Here is a 19,679-nt window from a genome sequence, read left to right on the forward strand (position 1 = left end):
CTACTGCTGATGCAAAGAAAAAAATTGCAATTTAACCATTTCATGAATATGAACAATGCACTTGTTCCCAGCCATTTAGAATGATCTGACATTCCAAATGTTTTTAAAAATTGGGTAATAAAAGAATTAAGTCAATACCCTTAAGTACAATAAATAATGGTGTTTATTATGGTCGGGGTTGCCCACGAGTGTTTGTTCCATATCTGCTTGGGACATTTGTAAAACCAGTTCTGAATCCTTGAGTTGCTCCCATTCCCGGTATTCCAAATCCTTGATTGAGTACACTGCTGTAGGGTGCGGATCCATGATTAAAGCCCAATCCATAGGGCCTTGTCTGAGTGTTTAAAAGGATGACTGGATTCACATTTTTGCCTGGAGTATTAAAAGAAAATTCTGGCGGTGGGCTGCTGGGCTTAGCTGGAGTGGATGTAACAGGGTTCAAATTATCAGCAGCTTTCAAAGATGGCATCGGAATAATATGATGATCCGAAAGGTTCAGAATATTGTTTGCAATAGGCACAGATGATAAGGTAGGTCTGATCCAGTCATCTTTGAAAATCTGAACAGTCAAGGTAGAGACCAATGTGTATAATCTGTTAGTGACATGGGCAAGTACCATTTGTTCATTTGCATCTCTCCGAATTCGGACATGTACTGATCCAGCCTAGAAAGTGATAAAAATAAGTTGGCTGTTAACTCTTACTTCAACGAAGATTCTCCGTATGCATTCAAGAAGAGGTAAGTTATCCTGCAGAGAATTATGCAAAGACCTTTTGGAGCGGAGACTACCAACTAAATTGAGAAACTTATTAAATAATTCCATAATTAGGATACATTTTGATCTTTCCTATTGCGTTGATCTCTTATGAACATATCAAGATCATCATTCAGGAAAAGTGAGTCTAAGCCAAACTATAAAATACAACATGTGATGGCAGGAAAAGAAAGGCAATAGTCAGGGAAAAAAAGGGGCCCAAAAAAAGAACAAAGTGCAGACAAACTCCATATGCCAAATTTAGGAAACACTGTGCTGTTGGAGCAAGCAAGAGGACCACACGCAAATTGGGACCATTAGCAAGAACAGAGGCAATGCCCCTCGTGGAACTCAGACTAAGAGTTTTCCCTGGACGTGCACGTAACTGCAGGCTGCCCCTGCCTTCCTCTCAGTAATGCTATCTCATTTACCTCGAACTACTGCTGCAGAAGAGAACAGGACACAAAACAGAACCCCTCACATGTTTTTTCAGTTCATATTTAATAAAGAACATGGTTCACAGCTTGTGCTATACAAGCCATTTTTACATCAGATGGCGCAGCTGAAAACGTGCAGGTCTCAGGAAGTTTCTACTACAATCTGGAAGATGCCAATAGGTAAATAGGCATACAAAGGTTTTGTAAATATCTGCAATCAAGCCAACAATGCTGTGATCCAGTATTTTGGGTGGCAGAATAGTAAACTGAAGGCTATTTTCACATCAGCAAGTCAGAACTGCTGCCTTTTTTTTTTTTTTTTTTTTTTTTAAGAAGGGTAGCATACTGGAGGAATTCAGGAGTAGAGAAAAATTCTAAGAGTCTTAATTTTCTGGCTGTCACAACATACCTGCATGAACTTAGGAATACCTGAGTTCTGTGTGATCATTCTGTACCACAAAAAACCCCTTCATTTCTTTCAGCTTACAGAATATCAGTACCCAACTGTAGTTGGTTTTTTCCACCCCCTTCCCCAGAAATGCTGAAAACATACGATTCAACTGTAGACCTTTGGTACCTGAAGGTTTACAGTTTTCTTTTTCTCCCCTCTGAGACAATTTACACTAATATACCATTTGAAAAAATGTCTTTACTATTGTTTGGGATTTTCTTCACTGCCAAAATACAAAAGAAATTCTACAGTTGCAAAATGCATGCTTTAATCCAGAGCTTTAAAAAAAATAAAGGACAGGGGAAGAGAAATTTCACAATAAATCTGAGTGCTAACTCCATCATATTTTTTTATATTTAAGATTTCAGAAGAAATACCTTATTTAAATAAAAAAATTAAAGTAGTAACTGACAACTCTTTTTTAAAGGCTAAAAAGACAATAAAGACATAACTTACCAAAGTGCCAAAACCTAATGTCCAAAAATGCTCATTTCGAACTTCCAAGACACCATCCAAAGTTGAAACCTAATTTTACACAAACATCCAGAAATATGAAAATAAGTTAGAAATGTTTCAAATCCTTTTAGAAATGTACTTTTACACATAGCTGAATAATACAGCATTTTCAATAGTAAAATAAGAGCTTCCATACACAGAATGGATGCTATCTGTTAACAATGCCACTAACACTTATCTACTGTACTTTTGCCACCCTTAAGCATCCAAATCCATCAAAAAAGTGGATTTACATTTCAAGTAACTCTTGCTGCCAAATTGCAATATTCTCTCAACTTGATATGCTGTAAGTCAACAGCTGCCTGTACTCCTTTTCCTCCCCCCACTCACATTTGTAAACCACTTCAACCGTAGCTTGAAAAACAACAGCCTGCACTACTTTAACGGATTTGTTCCAGATACTATCCAAGATGAATAGTGTCATCCAGGTAAGATCCATATTTTCTACATGCAGCTAAAAAATAATATTAAAAAAATAATTCTTTAGCGATCTTCATGGACTACTCACAAAAACTCTTCATATTCCTGAATGCTTATATAATGTTAGCTGTGCACACTGCGTCATGTATTATATACTGACTTACCTCTCTAAGAAGTTTATCTAACTGGCCAATCACATGAGGTGGGGTTGTCTTTAAGAAAAAGAAGGGGGGAAAAAAAAAAGAAGAAAAAAGTTATAATAAAGATTAACTGGCCCTGTTAAGTAAGAGAGTCTTTAAGTCTGGTCTACCTACACAAGAGACCAATGGCATTAAACAATAAATTCTTACGACTTCATGATGCATATTTCTACTGCTCTTAAAATTCTTCTGGCACATCACAAATTCCCCTTGGAACACTTCCTATTCAAATGCTTAAAACAGATTTTATGTTTTTTAAAAAAATAAGGACATTTAACAAAACTGAAACCACAAAAAAACTTGTTTTGTGACGTTGCCTTACCTGGAGTAGTACTTTCCCACTGTAGACACTCATGGGATACATGGTACCAAATGTCATCAAAGCAATTGCTATAGCAGAGGCTGTATCTACAGCAAAATAATTGCTAGAAAGAAAGAACAATTTTAAAGAAAAACAGGTATTTACGTTTTTGAAAGGCATATGAATTTTGATTCTTTTTCATTCTTTTAAATTATATACACTTACAGAATCTTACACACACTAATCTCATCTGAACTATACTTCTTTGAAAAAAAGACTAATATATTCATGGAGTTGCAATCCCATTCATACAAAATACAGCTTTTGATGAGATTATTCCTTTCATGTAAAAAATGCAATTTCCCATAGACTGGATACAAAAAGAGTTACTTTTTTTTTTTAAACAACAATTGTACATACTTGATTTCAATGAGCATATATGTAATGCAAAGAGCTAGAGCTCCAGCAATATCAATCAAGACAAAAGGGTTCATTCGTGGCAGAAAGATGCTACTCAATCCTGGGATGATTCCACAAATACTGTAACAAAACAGAAAAAGCAGTTGTCAGCTAGCTGTTCATCATTACTTCAAAACCCAAAAGAGCTACACCCACTATTTCAGCACTTGACTTCAAATACACCTTGCAGTCACAGCAAATGATGTCTCTGAGAACTGAAAAGGCCCTTCTAATTCTGCTCAAAGTTCTGTATTAGTCTGACGTCAGCAAAAATTAATCAAGTTTAGATCCACGTCACATTCTCTCTCATATTTGAAACTCTTACATCTTAAATTTGCTTTATCTTCCCATCTACAAAACGTTATACAACACTAATCTTTAGGCAGTTTTTCTACATGTTAAAATATGTATCTTGTGCCACTTTCTATTTTCTGGTAACACAGCTAGCTGTGTCAGCTGTACATTACACAAGTACTTTACAGGTTCAGATAGCGCTATTACATAGATGTAAGTCTCAAGGGGTTTGCATATCTCTAGTCTTCAATCCATCTGCCACCTTGGTGTGCAAAAGTGCTCTAAAGCCAAAGCTAACTAATTCATGGAGTCTGAAAAGAGGGAGGAGACCAGCTAGCTGAGTAAGAGGAGACCAAAAAACCCACGAGGGAACATTGGGAAAAGTTATTTATTTATAGTTATCTCCTACCAATGGGAGCATGAAGAGAGAAAACGGTTTCTGTACTTCCCAGTGAATGTAAGTGCATGTCACATACTGGAAAATTTAAAGGAAAAGACAACATGAAATCTTCTGTTGTTCTGTTTAGAACCAACCTATGTTTAGGCATCATGTGCTGGTCTACTCCTGTAAAAATTTTAATCAATATAATTTATACAGGTGCAGATATTTTGTAATCAGCACTGCTTCACAGAACACATCTGAAATAGCTGTATACGTACTAACCAAATTTAATAACTTTAAAAAAATTGTTGGCATAAGTGTCTACAGGTTATCTCAGAACCCAGTAGTAATTCTAGACTCTTGATCTGGGAGCCCTTCAAGTTATCCGTGTCCTTCCCCGTAACACTGTGTTACCACATCGTTAAAGAAAAACTCTGCTAATGTCTGTGATTGCTGTCCACAGGTTTTTTGGTTTTTTACACTGAAACTCCAGGTACTTGGGCAACCCTATTGCTAGTCTTCCAAAGCTGTTTTGCAGAATTTGGGTCTGATGATATAGTACCTTATACCCATATAAAATAAATTCTTCTGTTTAACAAGCCAGCATTCTCTGCTTTCCTCAACTGTATACAAAAATCACAACACGCAGAAACAGATGGGCTTTGCAGCATACTTAACATGTTATACAATATGGTTTAACATTCTTATTTTGATACTGACAGCATAAGTACTTGGAAGAACATGTACGGCTCAAAATAAACGTTTCTGACATCTGACAAAATTATTTGCAAACAATGTTATCTCGCATTCAGATATCCAATACAAGCAAGAGAGTTCACAGACAAGATGAATGAGCAACACTGCTTCAGCCCCTGGAAGACACAGACTTTCCAGTTTCCTGCTGGACAGGTGAGGAGTTTCCATAGCTATGTTTCAGTGAGTAATCTGTTTCATGTATCACATTTAAACTGCAACCATCCTAGTCATTTGCCCACCCCACAGAGTAAATAAACACAAATTACTACAAAATATATCGCTCAGGTAATGATTGTTGAGAAATGCAGTTCAAGTCTGTACAGGACAAAGCTAGTTTACCTCACCTCATCCAAGGAGAATTACATACAATGTACTGAACACATTCAAAGGGAAAGTTATGCAGAAAGATGCATTTCTATTAGATTGATGTATCTGGGAAATATGAGAGACAATGTTTGCTCTAGAGTTCATACACTAGACCTACAGTAGGTAAAGCTATTTTAAAAGCTCTAATACACAACAGTTTATGCCTCAATACCCATCCAAATCGTTATTATATATAAAAAAACCAACACTGCCTTCCAGAAGCTAACAATTTTGAAAAACATTATGAAGCTTTACCTTCTACTGAGATCTGCAACATGCTCCTGAAGCCAACTTGTGCTGGCAGCTGCAAAAGAAAGAAGGTAATAAAATTACTACGAGTAAAGGTATCCATTTTAAAGTACACTTGAAGTTTTATTTTAAGGGAAGAACCCAATACACTGTGAATGAATAAATGTATCAACAGATTCACTGTCACTTGAAAAAAAACCCAAAGTCTGACTTTTCCAGGCAGTAAAATGCCTGTCTCTCATAACAATCTCAACTGACTAAACACAAATATAATAGCAGATTATAACCATCATAATTATCTTTTATAGAATATAAAGTATAATATATACTTGTAACTATAAACAATTTACAGTTAGTGGGAATGATTGCAAGCCTACTTCACAGTGGAAAAAGTCCCAGGTAAAAGAGCTATTAAGAATTATTATTACATTAATTTATTTTTAATCCATTAATATATCCATAAAACGTCTTCAAAGTTCTGATATCTGCCAGATGACCTTCACTGGTTGAATCCAAAAGATTGAAAACAAAGGGTACTTCAGCATTAAAATGATACTCATTTATCATATTAATGACTACATACTACTCAGCCCGATAAGCAAGCTAGAGTTGAGATTCGGATGGCAATTCCAAACTGCATGAAGTTATATTAATGGAGGTAATAGTAATATATACCCACTAGTTAAGAAAGTTACCAGACAAGTTATACCTTGATAAAAATAGGAACATTAAAATGTTTTCCCAATTCTTGTTATAGATCAATTTATCACATACCTTCAGAGACATAAGCAAAAGGCTTATTCCTAATGGAAAGCATTGTAAATAAGTTGAAAAAGAGAGCCACGAAAGTACCAACCAGCAGTCGCCCCCTAGGGAGGGGAAGGAAAAAAAAAAAAGTATCTTAATTTCACATCATCACAAAACATGAAATCAAGGTGTAATTACCAGTAACAATATCAGAATACTTTGCTTGGTATCTGTCACTGAGACTGAAAACAAGAGTAAGATAAACTAGTGTAATGCTTAATAACTGGCAGCGTGTTATCATTTTAAGGGTTATATGAGATCACTGAACTTCGCACACTAGTGTTATCACATTAGGCTGTACATAACGTTCATAATGTTGAGTAACAGTCCTTAACTAATTGCACAGAGGCACACACATATATGTTTGTCCTTCGAGGATCTAAATACATTGTCCCCTCAGCAGCAGAACTGAAAAAGCTTAGTTTCCTATGGAATTATGCCCTATGCCCCTACCCTTTCCTAGGAGAACTACAACTTCACCATACATCCCATGTCCCAGTCTTTTGCCCCATAACACCTTCTTTTCCTTTCCCCCTATTCTTTATAGTCTTCATCATCTTTGCAACACCTCCAGTTCCCTAACGATCACAGCATCCTTCCCACCACATACAGGCCTCCTAAAATGCCTCCGTAAGAAATGAGAGTAACTAAACTAGCAAAACCAGCAATATATAGTTAAAGCATTATTTAAGAGAGCATGTGCATTACATTTCAATTGTACCTTGAAAAAAACCTGTTTGCAATATAGCTTGCACATAGTTTGAAACAAATGCCAAGGTAGCAAAACCAATTTGGTGTTGAATGTACTGGCATAATTAATACATGCTAGATTAAGAATTAGAAACACAAAGGGACATTGAAAAAACTATCATTTTACATGTCAGAATAATTTCTTACGTGTGTATCTCAGGTTGTTCCAGAAACCGCTCTGCACTACAAAAATAATTGAAAATTTGAGTTACATTCATACAATAAAACCTTGATACCTGAAGCATATTTTTTTCAGTTCTGAAGAATTAGCTGCCATTCATAAACAAAAACTGACAGATACAGTACTGCAAAAAAAATGAATTGCTTAAATAAGCACAGCAGTTTTTATAAGTGATGAAAGCATTTAACACTGAAAAGAAGCAGGGTGTAATTTAGATTTTCCAACTATTTCCGAACTGTGCTACATGGGTGCTAGCTACCATGAATGCTGCCTACACAATAAAAAGATGCTTGTAAATGAACATGCCAAAAAATACTGCTACTGCCACCACCAGTGTTGGTAACCACAACAAACTAAGTCTGAAATCCCTGACTTACAGCCTCTCACTAAGCAAGGCCAAATAAAGTAGGTGTTGGATGCTGTGGTGGAGATACACATCTTTTTTCACCCACCAGTAAAATAAGAAATGAGCTTCAGCTGTAACAGAAAAACCTATGATAAGTTTTGGGAATTTCCTAAAATTGATGTTCGAAAACTTGGGAGGCTTTGACAGTGCGTCATTATTAGAATTCATTCCAGTGTATTGTCAGTACAACAGATCAACCTGTAGTATAAAACTGCTAAGCTGTTAACATAGCCCTTTATAGAGAAAATAGGGCCCTTGAGTAGAAAAATGAAAGGTACACTGCCCCAGTTTTAAATTCCAGATGTTAACAAAAGCCTCTTCATTTTTAAAGACTCAAATAATTTTTTAGGCTAACCTCCTGAAATAAAATGCTTTTCCAAGCATAGATGGTCCGTCAAATTAATACTTGAGCAAATTTTGAGGGACTGATGAAGTTGATAGTTTAAACATTCAGATCCTTAATATATTATGAAGTTGCTTTACTTCATGAAGTAACTGAAGTAAAAAAAAAAAAGTCAAAAAAGTTGTATTTATTAATGAACTTGAAAAGTCAAGATACGTAGGGAAATGCATTAAATGAAATACCTAACTTTTTGGAAAATATGATTCTTAAGAACACTGAGTCTTTTCCTTGAAAGCTGTTTAATTACATTTATCAATTCCTATCACTTCATCTAAAGCCTACATGTAGTGTAATCAATATAAGTGAGCAGTAAGATTCAGCAGTATTGAAAAAAGTGTGAAGTTTTTCCTACAATCTCTCTCTACAGACAGCATTTGTAGAATGCATATGCCTTTGCTCAATCTGGAATATCTTCATACGTAACAAAAAAATTAAAGAAAATGGTACATATCCCTACCTTTCTTTCAGTATAAAAAGAGCACCAAGCTGTGCCAGAACTGTAGATGCAAATACGGCTAGAACTTCAAACCTTTCAAACCTGAAATTTGAGAATTAAGTTTAGAAACACTGAACATTGAACATGCATCAAATGCATTCTGGTCTGTGCAGGAACAAGCAGGATAGACCTACAATTTCAAATTCTTTCAAGAGCAGATAGATGGGAAGAAACTGAAAGTTTTATGGAATAGGCATTATTTTCAATTTCTTTTAAGCTAACACTCCACTTACCACAAACAGCTTAAAATTAAGCATTTCTTAATTCTTTTTCCTGTCCCTCCCCTTTCCTCCGCTTCCCTATTCTGTAACTGTTCTTTACAGCATTAGTCTTGGGTCTCCTTATTTTTAGGCTTTTACGCACAGATTGTTAGTCACGGCTGTTAGGGGATACAGGCAATGATAGTCAGCAACATATCAAATGTTGTATTATCAAACACTAGATCTTGTTATTAGTACTTACCCAAATGAATAGACTGGGCTGGGTTTCTTCATCATTACCCAGTAGCTTATTAGACATGTTACCAAACTGAAAAAAGGGGGAGAATTAGACTATGATAAATAACTGCAGCCTTTACAAACTGGATAATCTACAAATATACACTTCAGCCATCAGAACCGAACAAATTAATATAACCACGTCTTACCACGAACTCAGCCCCTCCATCACTGTCACAATGAGGGTCCCAGTGGATCCAGAAAAGGTTGTGCTTGGGAATAAATCTGAGACTGCACGATGATGTCTCAGCTGTTCCCATAAAAAGGACAGCAAATAATTTCAGCGGAATGGTAGTCAGTGTAATTCCTTACACCAGGAGACAGCCTAATGCTGTACTTACGGCACGCTGTGCTTACAAAGGCTACCACCAACCTTCTTCAAAACAGAACATCACTCAGCCTAAATCAAGTTTACCATAACTCCAAATGCAATGCATTTTCCCACAAAACAGCACAACCAGTGTTTAATCTGGATGCACTCCATGAATTTTTCTGAAAGGGACCTGGAGCACGTGAGACCAGGTACCCCAAAATCTGACTAACAGGCAAAGGCGATTTGAGAAAATCCTTTCAATACTGTCTGGCATCACACATAGTCATGTCACGCATATTAATGAAAAGTACAAAGCAAAAGCCTATGAAAATATCAAACTAGACACCCAGTAAATGCTCTTCTTACACGTGCTTTATGAACTTGCCTAGAAATACTGTAACCTGAGAAAGGCCATTTAAGTGAGAAGGAACATGATAAGCAAGACAACAGGACTGTCACATTTGTGTCACTTCCTTTGTATCCCAGTGAAAAAGTGAAGAAAGCTCTCCATTAAACTCTTCTTTTAGAGATATACCATGAATTAGATTTAGCACTCCAGAGTAAGTCTCAGGCTACGCCAAGTATTGCCTTTCTTTTGTACAGTGTAATTTGTCTACACATATGGCCAAAACAGATTTACTTTTTTTGGCTGCATTCATCTACACAAGCTCTAATCTAACTGGCCGTTCACTGACAGCCACAGGTCTCTCTTGCTATTTTCTTTCCAAGTTTTTCTCTCATATTGAACATCTGAAATTTCAATTATTTTATCCCCATGGTACCAGCCTGAATTTTTCTAGGATGAGTCTCATTTCCTTTGCCTGTTTTTCCTCTATTGACCCCTTTGGACAATTTTTTTTTTATTGGAACCCACCCGGATTCAGTGCCATCTGTGCCTTTATGCAGCCCTTTCTTAATTAATGACAATGTTAAATCAGACTAGCTCAAGAACCCATCCCCACAGCTGCTGAACAATCACATCCTCACAACCTGATCCACAGCTGTGTGGAGTAAAAGCAAAAGCAGAGGAAATAATGTTGCTCATATACAAAATAGTAAATTCACATACTCAGTAAGACTATTATAAACGACCAGGAAGGTGACAAAAATGAAGGAACCAGAAACTGATTTTGCAGAATTACTGAGCATTGTTCTCCCTTACAGCAAATCAAAACTCTTGAAAGAGATCGCTGAGAGTTAGAATAATCTTCTAGTCCATCCCCTAATTAACCTAATATGTCAGCGCCAGGGGTATTCCATCTTTTCCTAAAACTAAAAAAATAATATTCTATACAAATACGAAATACAACGTCAAAACTTTCCCCAAAGTGAGAAGGGTATTTTGAGTCAAGATGACAAAACTCAGCAGATTCATATTTCTCTTAGGATTTTGTGAGTCATTAAAGTTATATCACAATTCTAATGCAGTCACAGATCAAGTTAAGTATTTTTGTGCCTATATCAAACATTCATTTTCCTTTCTGCATGTTTGCTGCTGTTATTTATACATGTTTTACTATCAGTCAGATAAGCTATAGTATGTAGTGGGCAAAACAGACTGCAGATAGCTGATCCATACTTTTTATAAGCTAGTGAGCTAGCAAGGAAGATAATGTAGGTTAATAATTAAAAAAAATACATGCATTTTATGCAGTTTATTTCCAACCACTGCTACCAATCTGCATCTATGTTAGAACTAAATATATTTCATGTCTGTATTATTGATATTATCAAAAGCATTCAGAACTTTCATACTTAAAGTGGTTTTAATATAATTTTGTTAGGAAACGGGAAAAATACTAAAAATATCTAATGACCTTACTGGAAGAGTGCATGGGATCTAGCTCTTGAAATATTTTGAAATAGAAATAGGATTACATACTCCTTGTTTCCTGATGCTAAAACTGAGGGATACTTCAAAACCAATGACTCTGGCATTAGGGAAATGTTCAGACTTAACCACCAGGTAACAGTTTGATGCTGGATTCTGTTTTATGCTGTTACACATCTGCCCAGAGAAATCCACGACTGAAATGATTTGTTACTAGCCATTCTCAATAGAGCTATGGTGTTTCTCATCATCTGTTTATTGTGATGTACAATTTTATACTCATTTAAGCTGTATTTAAACCAGTTAGTGTTTCTATACTGATGACTTTAAATAACATGTGTTTGTACCTCTAAATAAATTTTATACATATAGAAATATACAAAGACAGGCACAAATGAACAGTAAGACTAAATGGGAAAAAAACTCACCTGAAAAGGTCAAAGATTGTCAAATATGTATAAGCAGTTAAAGCTGTAAAAAAAGCAAATATTAAAACTTAATATAATTTTTCAATGCAGAAATCACTTGTATTCTTCTAAGTCCCTCTTGTGCAGCTCTTTTCCATCTTCTGTCTACATAATTGTCTCTGCTGATAGAGCAAGTCTCTCTGTCTTTTGTATGTGTATATAATATGAATGTCCTAAACACAGCAATATATTTAACTTCATAAACAGGTTGATTATTGAGATCCTAATTCTAATAAATAATGCCCAGATACAAAAGGTATTAAGCTTGTAACTAAGCTGTGACTAAGAATTTAAACACAGAAAAGTCAGGAGATCTTCTAGTAACACGTCATCTGCCAAAGCAAGAGATCTCTTATGTGCATTATTACAGTGAAAAGTAGGTTCAACAGAATTTTTAACTCGTTTTGCTTCTCTGACCCATCTTGAAACTGCAAGAAAACCTGTGTCGCAAATTAAAAATGTAAGGTATTCTACTTTCAGTAGAGATGACGGGAAGCATCTTGGAGCCCCTATACAAAAGTAGAAGATCTATAAAATATTGAAAAGGGGGGCATTCCTGGAATCGGAGAAGCCTTTTGCCACACTACAAACATCTTCATTCAACTGCAAGTGAGGGTCTCTGTATGTCACTGGTACTATTTATATAAGGAACAGGTTTGAGGACTAGCTTAAAAGTCTACATTTTTGCAATCTTAAACATAAAGAGGGTACTGCAGGACGAAAATGACCAGCAGGTCTGGAAAACCTTGCAAACTTTGAAGGACTTTCACCCACCCACACTCACCTGCGAGAAATGCCTCTAACCTGACTGTGGCAAATCAAAAGGAAGCACTTTCCAAACCTGGCTGTGCAAGCACCTAACTCCATTATGTGCTGAACTTTGCTGTTTTAGTATGTTGGAACTTCACAAGCTCAGAAACATGTGGCAGTTGGTTGTAGTTTCAGTACAAGAGAGCCACCTACCTATGCTGTTTGTAGAGCTGCACCACATTAGCAGGAAGCCAATACATATTAAATTTATAGCACCAAACAGCAAGATCTTCCAGGACTGTTGATGAGAATAAATACGTATTTTACATCTTACAAAATTTACAAGACAAAAATATATTTATCTGGTTTTAAAAAACATTACTGCAGTACTTCATCACGCAAGCAGAACTGGCTTCTCGTCCCTTCCAAAAATTTACAACTCATTTCAGAACAACAAGCCCATATTCTATTTTTAACTTTACAGATTGTCTCAAAACTCATTTATAAACAGCGCTTGTGCACCATGTTTAAAATACCTTTTTGGTCTGAAAAAATCACCCCTGTATAGTATTTGCATTTTATCACAGCACACACCATCTGACGTTTGAAGACAGACTTATACAACTTTATATTAGTGGGTTCCTCTCTTTGTGCTGGAACTTAGGTCCCAAAAGCATCTGTGCATATTCAGTTTACAGTTCTACTGAACACATTAAATATAAGTACATTTCTGGAGAATACTAATTGACAGGGACAATGCACAGGAAGGAATCCAGCTTCATAGCTGGATTTTTTTTTAAGCACAGCTGGAAAATTTCAAAGAAATATTCTCAAAATATACTCAAGTTAATAATGTATTTTAACTTATGACAACTAACGTCTTTTTTATTATTATTCATTTTTAAAAAGAAATACATACCCTCCTATCTGCTGCAACCAGCCTAAATTCATGTGTTAACTTTCCAACCAATGATCTCTGTGATTTGCGGAACAGGTGTATTGTCCCCTTAAAGAAAAAATTAAAGTTTAATTAAAAATTTTACTTAATCCATAGTTTAAATTAGCAAAAAGGAAATCTTCATTTATGAACTATTTTCATAATTATATCAAAGAATCAGAATGAGGTTTTTGTTAACTAGAGATAGCCCATAAACATTAAATTCAGCAATGTTTTTTGATAACTATTTACATAGTTATTATATTAGACAATGATGAATGACTTAGAATCAAGCTTCATTTAGATATAATCCAGAATTCAAGTTTACTGGAAAACATACCAAAATATCATTTAAAGAGTGGTTTTTTACTTTTATTTAAATAGAACTACTACAGATGTTCTGAAAAGACAAACATTTTTCTTTATCAAAGCACACTTCCCGCCCAAAGCCAACTGGTTTTTTAAACAGGAAAATATTGTTTATACATATATAAATCAGAACCCATCAGAGAAATAAAAACCGCGCTGGTATCATCTGTAATCTGGTGGACGCAAGGCCGGTAGCATAATGAGACATACAAACAATCTCAGTCACGGCGACCTAAACGCACACTGTAGATGCAGTCGCTCTAGGTGCTCCCTCTCCTAACTTCTAGTTACATGCAGATAAGCACTTTCCTGGGGTGGCGAGGATGTACGTGTATGTAGGAGATGGGAGCGAGGGGGTGCTACGTGGCTCTCCTGAAAGCGCGACAGGGAGCAGACTACTAGAAAAATTCATCAACCATGCCACTTGCTCCCTTTCCTCAGAGGTCCCAACCTTCTAGTTAGTTGTCCTCAATTCTACTCTCCCCACAAAGAAGGCTTCCACATGGAAAGCCCTTCTGATTTGCAATAGAAATTCATGGACTTGTAATGGATGGTCTGTTACATGCATTAATTTTGGGCTGGATGAAATAAGGTTTGATTGTAAGCTATCACATCTGTAACTGCCAGCAGAAGACAAAAAGACATACTAACAGGCTGGTCACCAAAACAGACTCAATTAACTTACAGACACGTTTGTCAACAGAGCTGTATTTCATATTATCTGTAGAAATACAAGTACGCCTTAGTGCCACGAATTAAAAAAAAGCAGTACTATAGATCCCAAGTTTAGCTCAGCTGGGGCAAAAGGCTGGCCCTTAATATTTTCTTTACTAGCAAACCATTACATGATGATTTTTTCCTCAGTAGAGACATACAAGATGACAGAACACTTTGGAAAGCTTTTCTAACAGGCAGCGGACTGCCTGCATACAAAGGCTGCTCTATTGCCTTAGCACCCATCGCTTTCCTGTGCTGTTAGCACTACATCCATTGCCAAACTGCACTGTGCCACACCTCCCTGCTTACTGAAGGATGCCATGTATTCTGTACCACGGAGGAGAACCTCATGCAAACCCACGCTTAGCCATAGCTCATCCCTGGAAGCAAGCTCTAATTCAGCAGACGTTGCACTTCTGAAAAGGTTCCCTAGCTTCTAAACTTCTGGCGACACAATGGAGAGAAACACCTCTGTGCTGACCAGGAGGGCAGCCAGCCCATGCCTCAGCCACTGAAAGTCCCCATGTGGCGCTAGAACAGCTGTACAAGAAGTATCTCTGCGCGTGTGCGCATCTGCTCCAACAACGCCAACGGGTGACGGTACCTGTTATCAATACTGATGTCAATTCACTTGCGCTCCGCATATAAAGGTAAAGTTTAGACACCCAGCTGAACAAGCACACGCAGTGGTCATTCCCAGAAGAATGACTTTTCTTCTTTGGGAAGCGAGCCATACGTACCAGGAGTAGCAGTCCTGCGCTTTCGCTGACACGCGGGAGCAATGGCAATATAACCTGATCGTCCTGATGTGAATTTCAGTTCCCCGACCCCTTTGGCAGGGGGTTGAACGAAAGCTTTCAGGCTGAGACCGAGACTCAAACCGTAACCGTAGCCCAGCTACGGGCCTGAGCGCCCATCACTCGTTCGAGACGCACCTCCAGCGGAGAAGCCCTCCACGACGCCCAGCACCCATCCCGCCCCTGCCAGCTCGGCACCTGCCCGCAGGGCCGGCTGTCCGCTGCCCAGCGGCCGGGGCCTACGCGCCCACCGCGGCCCCGGAGAGCCACCGGTGATCGGGGAAACCGCGTGCGGGGGGAGGCCGAAGGGGAAGTACTACATGGAGAGCCGCGGCGCGCGCTCCTCCCGGGCCCCGGAGCCGCTAACGGCCGCGCCAGGCCCGGCCGCCCCGCCGCAGGTGCCCCGGGGCGCCGCCGCCGCCTTGGCCAAGGGGCGCTTCCCCCAGTCCCCGCCCCGCCGGCGGACGGCTGGCGGCGGCGCTTGGCTGAGGGTAACGGGTTACACCGCCCGCGGCTGAACGCGGCGGAGGCCCGCCCGGGCGGGGCGGACCCCCGCGCGTAGCCACGTCACCGCCGGCCCGGCGGGGCTCGCTCTAGGCGCGGAGCGGGGGACGGCGGCGCGGCGCGCTCCAGGCCGGGCCGGTACCGGGCCCGGGGCGCTCTGCCCTGACCAGCCCCGCCGCAGCGGCAGGGCCCCCCGCCCGGGAGCGGCAGGCCCCACCAGCCTCCTCACCCCGCTCCCACGCGCGCCTTCCCTCCCGCTCCCGCCCCCTCCCCCCAGCGGGGGCCACTCACCATATTACTCCCCGCACCGGAAGAGACGGCGCCATGCGAAGCCGGAAGAGGCGGAGGAGGCTTCCGTCGCTACGGCAACGAGCGGACCCGTGAGCCCACGCGCGGGAGCGGATGTGACGCTTAAAGGCAAGGGCTCCCGCCTTGGGCCGTCAGCGGGGCGCTTTTCCCCTCCGCTCCGGGGAGGCTGGTCCCTGTCCCGGTCCGCCGCCCGGCAGTGACTGTCGCCTCTCCTTACCCGGAGGCAGCGCACGGAAACCCACAGTCGATTCGTTCTCGGCCAGCGTCATCCCCTCAGCCAGCGTGCTACGAGCCGGAGGCAGGCGGCGGGCAGAGAGGTGGCGGCAGAGGCCCTGCCCGCCCCGGCTACCTCAGCCCGACAGCCCTCCCTTGCGATGCGCGGATTTCGAGTGAAATCCCACTGCATTTCTGCATTTTGTCTGCCCGTTTTCTGTGAGAATTCAAAGAAAGGACTCCCGCCGCGGTGGTCACGATACTCCAAGCCGCAAGGACGGTTTTGTTTCACCACGTCCTCCATACAAAAATACACCTAAAATCACGATAGCGTCACTACGGCTAGTCCTCTCTGCTGCTGTATTCTGCATTAATGGCAGTAAGTACGCATCTTTCAGAGTGGATGTTTTTCCAGCAGTATGCAAAATTTCGACGGGGCAGTAGCTCTCGGAACCACAGGAACTCTTGCTGAATATGTAGTCACTGCTTTGCGTGCTGAAGTTCTGAGAACTGCTCCCATCGCTCTGAATATATTGAAACATTAGAAGCATTACCATTGAGCAGTCTAACGCCATCCCAAAGTCTGTCGTGGTACGAAGCAGGGAGCGGACTTTGTGGGAAGGAAAACACAGAGCCACATTTAAGGTACTGAGGCTCTGGAACATGGGGACACGGGGGCTGCAAGGTGACAATAATCTCCTTCTGTGACCTGACTAGCAGACCACTAAACTGCCCAATAGTTTCTGTCAGAAGGAACAAAATACAGAACTGAAGTTTTCTTGGAAGTTAGGATAGCTCAGTTAAAAAAAAAAACTGTGTTACAAAACACCTGCGTGGGATTTAATGTACAGAAAGATTTAGTCACAAGACAGCTTCTTTATCATTGCCTTTGGGAAATGGGTGAAAAGAAGTAGGAATAAAAATTGAAGCTAGATACTTTATTAAGACAGATTATTGTGACAGATTATTAAGACAGACATAGGAAGATACTTGAAACAACCTTCTGTAATACTGTGCTGTCTTTGGTCTTTTAATGGTCTACTCAGTTGTCTGGTGACCATAGTTACAGCGGTTAAAAATGTTATTTGCATCTAATCTGTTCTGTGAAACACACCAAAAGACTTACCTGACTGTGGGTTGGGAGTGACTGGACAGGTAATTGTATTCCACGAGACACGTATTTAATGTCTCAGACCTGCTCATTCTAAGCTGTTGACTGTAATGAAGAAATTTTTTCCAGTGTACAGAAGTAGTTTTGGGAATAATTTAAACAAAAAAAAAATCCTTTTGCAGTCTGTAAAATTTGCATGACAGGTAAGAGAATTCCAACTGTGGTGTTGTGGTATGTAAACTCTCCACAGGCTGCAGCTGCTGCAGGAAATCAGAAGTCAGGTGAACCACAGGGGCAACATTTTATCTGTATGATATGCTCCACAAATACAAAGTTATTTGGTTACTTCATTATTGACACATTATCAGGCTTTTTGATTATTTCATGTCTTGGCATATTTTTTCCCAGAAGAGGAAAACAGTTATAAGAAATTGCACTTCTGTAATTCACAGAAGACAAATACGATGACTAATAGCACAGCTGATGCAAGTATTCTGCATATAACAAAACTAACAGTCTTCAAGGATGTCTTACAACTGAGGCAAGTTTGAGGCCTTTTAGAAATTACTAAAATGAGATTTGAAAATAATAGAAGTTACAATATTAGAAAGAACATACTGTGCTTACAATATATATTTGCAAAAAAAGTGGAATCTTCAAAAGCAGTTGGTAAAAACAACACACTTTGCTCATGAGGTTGGTTGCAGGCTTCTGAAATGCCCACCTTTTTTTGTTTTTTTTTGCTACACCACAGCACCAATAAATCACTCGTGTGTCGAGAGATGGATTTTAGTGAAATTATATCTTTCTGCCTTCACCACTACATAATACTTTCTGTATTATCATTACACACAGAATAAAAAAATGACTTGGAGAAGGTTGCATAACTCTTGTCTGTTCCAGAGCCATATGTACCCTTGTAGGAAACAGGCTGGATTTCACAAGTTCACAAAGTATTTGGAAATTTGCAGGAAGATAGCTTGAGTGCAAAAAAAAACCCCACAAAACTTTAAGCTAATTTTTCTCACTTTTTGTGGCAAACTTAAAACATTAAAATACAGAAATAAACAGATTTCATCTGAAATATGCCTGCATCTGACACTAGGCATGGAGCCTTGTCTCACACCATCTTGGCTGGAATGGGAAGACATTTATCGTTTAATTAGTCTAACACACTTCAGACCAGGCTATGCTGCCAAGTCCATAATCTATAGATTTCAACACAGCAAGTGCTGGGATATTGTTTTCAGGCTCTTGCTTCTTCACTAAATTTATGTGAGCATCTCCTCTACAAGAATAAAAGTCTATTTGAGTATCTGTAACCTGTACGCAAAATTGCTAATTGAAATAATTACAGTGGTTCAGAATCTACCTCCAAGTAGTGGCATTTCAGCCAAAGAGAGATACTGGATAATTATCCCACGTAGACAACAATGGTGTCTCTCTATCCCAAGGAATTAATGCTTGACAGAAGCAGCAATAGCTCTTACGCTTCAGTCCAAAACATTGGGTTTTTCTCCTGATTGCTGTATTGATTTTTATTTGGTTTGCTTGCTTTAACAGTGGTAGATACAATGACATGTTGAAGGCAGTGGTCATGGCTGCTTTTTGAGAGACCCCTAACACTGCCAGATACATAATATTAAAATAACTCTAGTCCAACTTTTTTTTTTTTTAATCTTCAGGATGTAACTGTAAGAACAGAAAGCCCCAGTAGTTGTTAGCAGTCCAGCTGCAGCCTCAAGACAATGGCTAGAAAGAATTACAAACAGTAAGGAGATGTGGGGATAAGTGAAGAATTTAGATTGTTATCTCAAAAATAACAGCAGCGCTCTCCCCCCAGCAAAATAAAAGGTGCCATTTTGATACTAAGTAAATTAGCTCCAAATAGCTATTTTCAGGACTTCACCAGGACTACCAGAGTTAGTTATGTGAAACCTCTGGGTTTTCACTGTGATTTAGCAAGACTAGGATAAGCACATACTTTCAGTTTCAGCACATTTATTTAGGAAGCAGCACTTCTGTTTACATTAGTTTTAAGAACTTGAGTTATGTCCTTTAGAAACTAAATGAGGTATTTAGATATTTATTGTTCCATCATCTAGTATACAACACCCGATTTTTTTTTTTTTTTTTTTTTTTTTAAAAACCAGCAGCAATTTAGTAGGCTTCAGGTTTAATGAAAAGGCTCTTAGTTTTGGACATTTTATCTGATAAACAGACAAGAAAACAGTAA

At 39.1% G+C, this 19,679-nt stretch overlaps 1 protein-coding gene across 2 annotated transcripts; it reads right to left on the reverse strand.

Annotated features, from left to right (window-relative positions):
* Nucleotides 1–145: 145 nt before the first annotated feature.
* On the reverse strand, nt 146–16,149 carry SLC30A6 (solute carrier family 30 member 6). 2 transcript variants are annotated; one of them, XM_076363691.1, is made up of 14 exons: nt 16,102–16,149; nt 13,406–13,492; nt 12,700–12,784; nt 11,698–11,740; nt 9,091–9,156; nt 8,590–8,670; nt 7,290–7,325; nt 6,360–6,454; nt 5,592–5,640; nt 3,500–3,619; nt 3,101–3,203; nt 2,743–2,790; nt 2,099–2,167; nt 146–664 (listed from the first exon to the last, which is right to left on the reverse strand). In XM_076363691.1, exons 1-14 carry the CDS (start codon nt 16,102–16,104, stop codon nt 167–169), a joined length of 1,383 nt encoding a protein of 460 aa, XP_076219806.1. In that variant the 5' UTR covers nt 16,105–16,149; the 3' UTR covers nt 146–166. The 2 variants fall into 2 exon arrangements, with proteins under 2 accessions (XP_076219806.1, XP_076219807.1); XM_076363692.1 differs by lacking the exon at nt 16,102–16,149 and adding an exon at nt 15,250–15,322.
* Nucleotides 16,150–19,679: the final 3,530 nt, after the last annotated feature.

Source organism: Aptenodytes patagonicus, unplaced genomic scaffold (genome assembly GCF_965638725.1).
Source record: "Aptenodytes patagonicus unplaced genomic scaffold, bAptPat1.pri.cur scaffold_81, whole genome shotgun sequence".
NCBI lineage: Eukaryota > Metazoa > Chordata > Aves > Sphenisciformes > Spheniscidae > Aptenodytes > Aptenodytes patagonicus.

Bases quoted from the DNA above. Each gene is read 5' to 3' on its own strand.
- SLC30A6 (XM_076363691.1), bottom strand. The intron at 12,785-13,405 runs GTATGTATTTCT...TCTCATCAACAG, and splicing joins TGGTTGCAGCAGATAGGAGG to TCCTGGAAGATCTTGCTGTT. The intron at 3,204-3,499 runs GTATGTACAATT...CTTTCTTTCTAG, and splicing joins TATATGCTCATTGAAATCAA to CAATTATTTTGCTGTAGATA.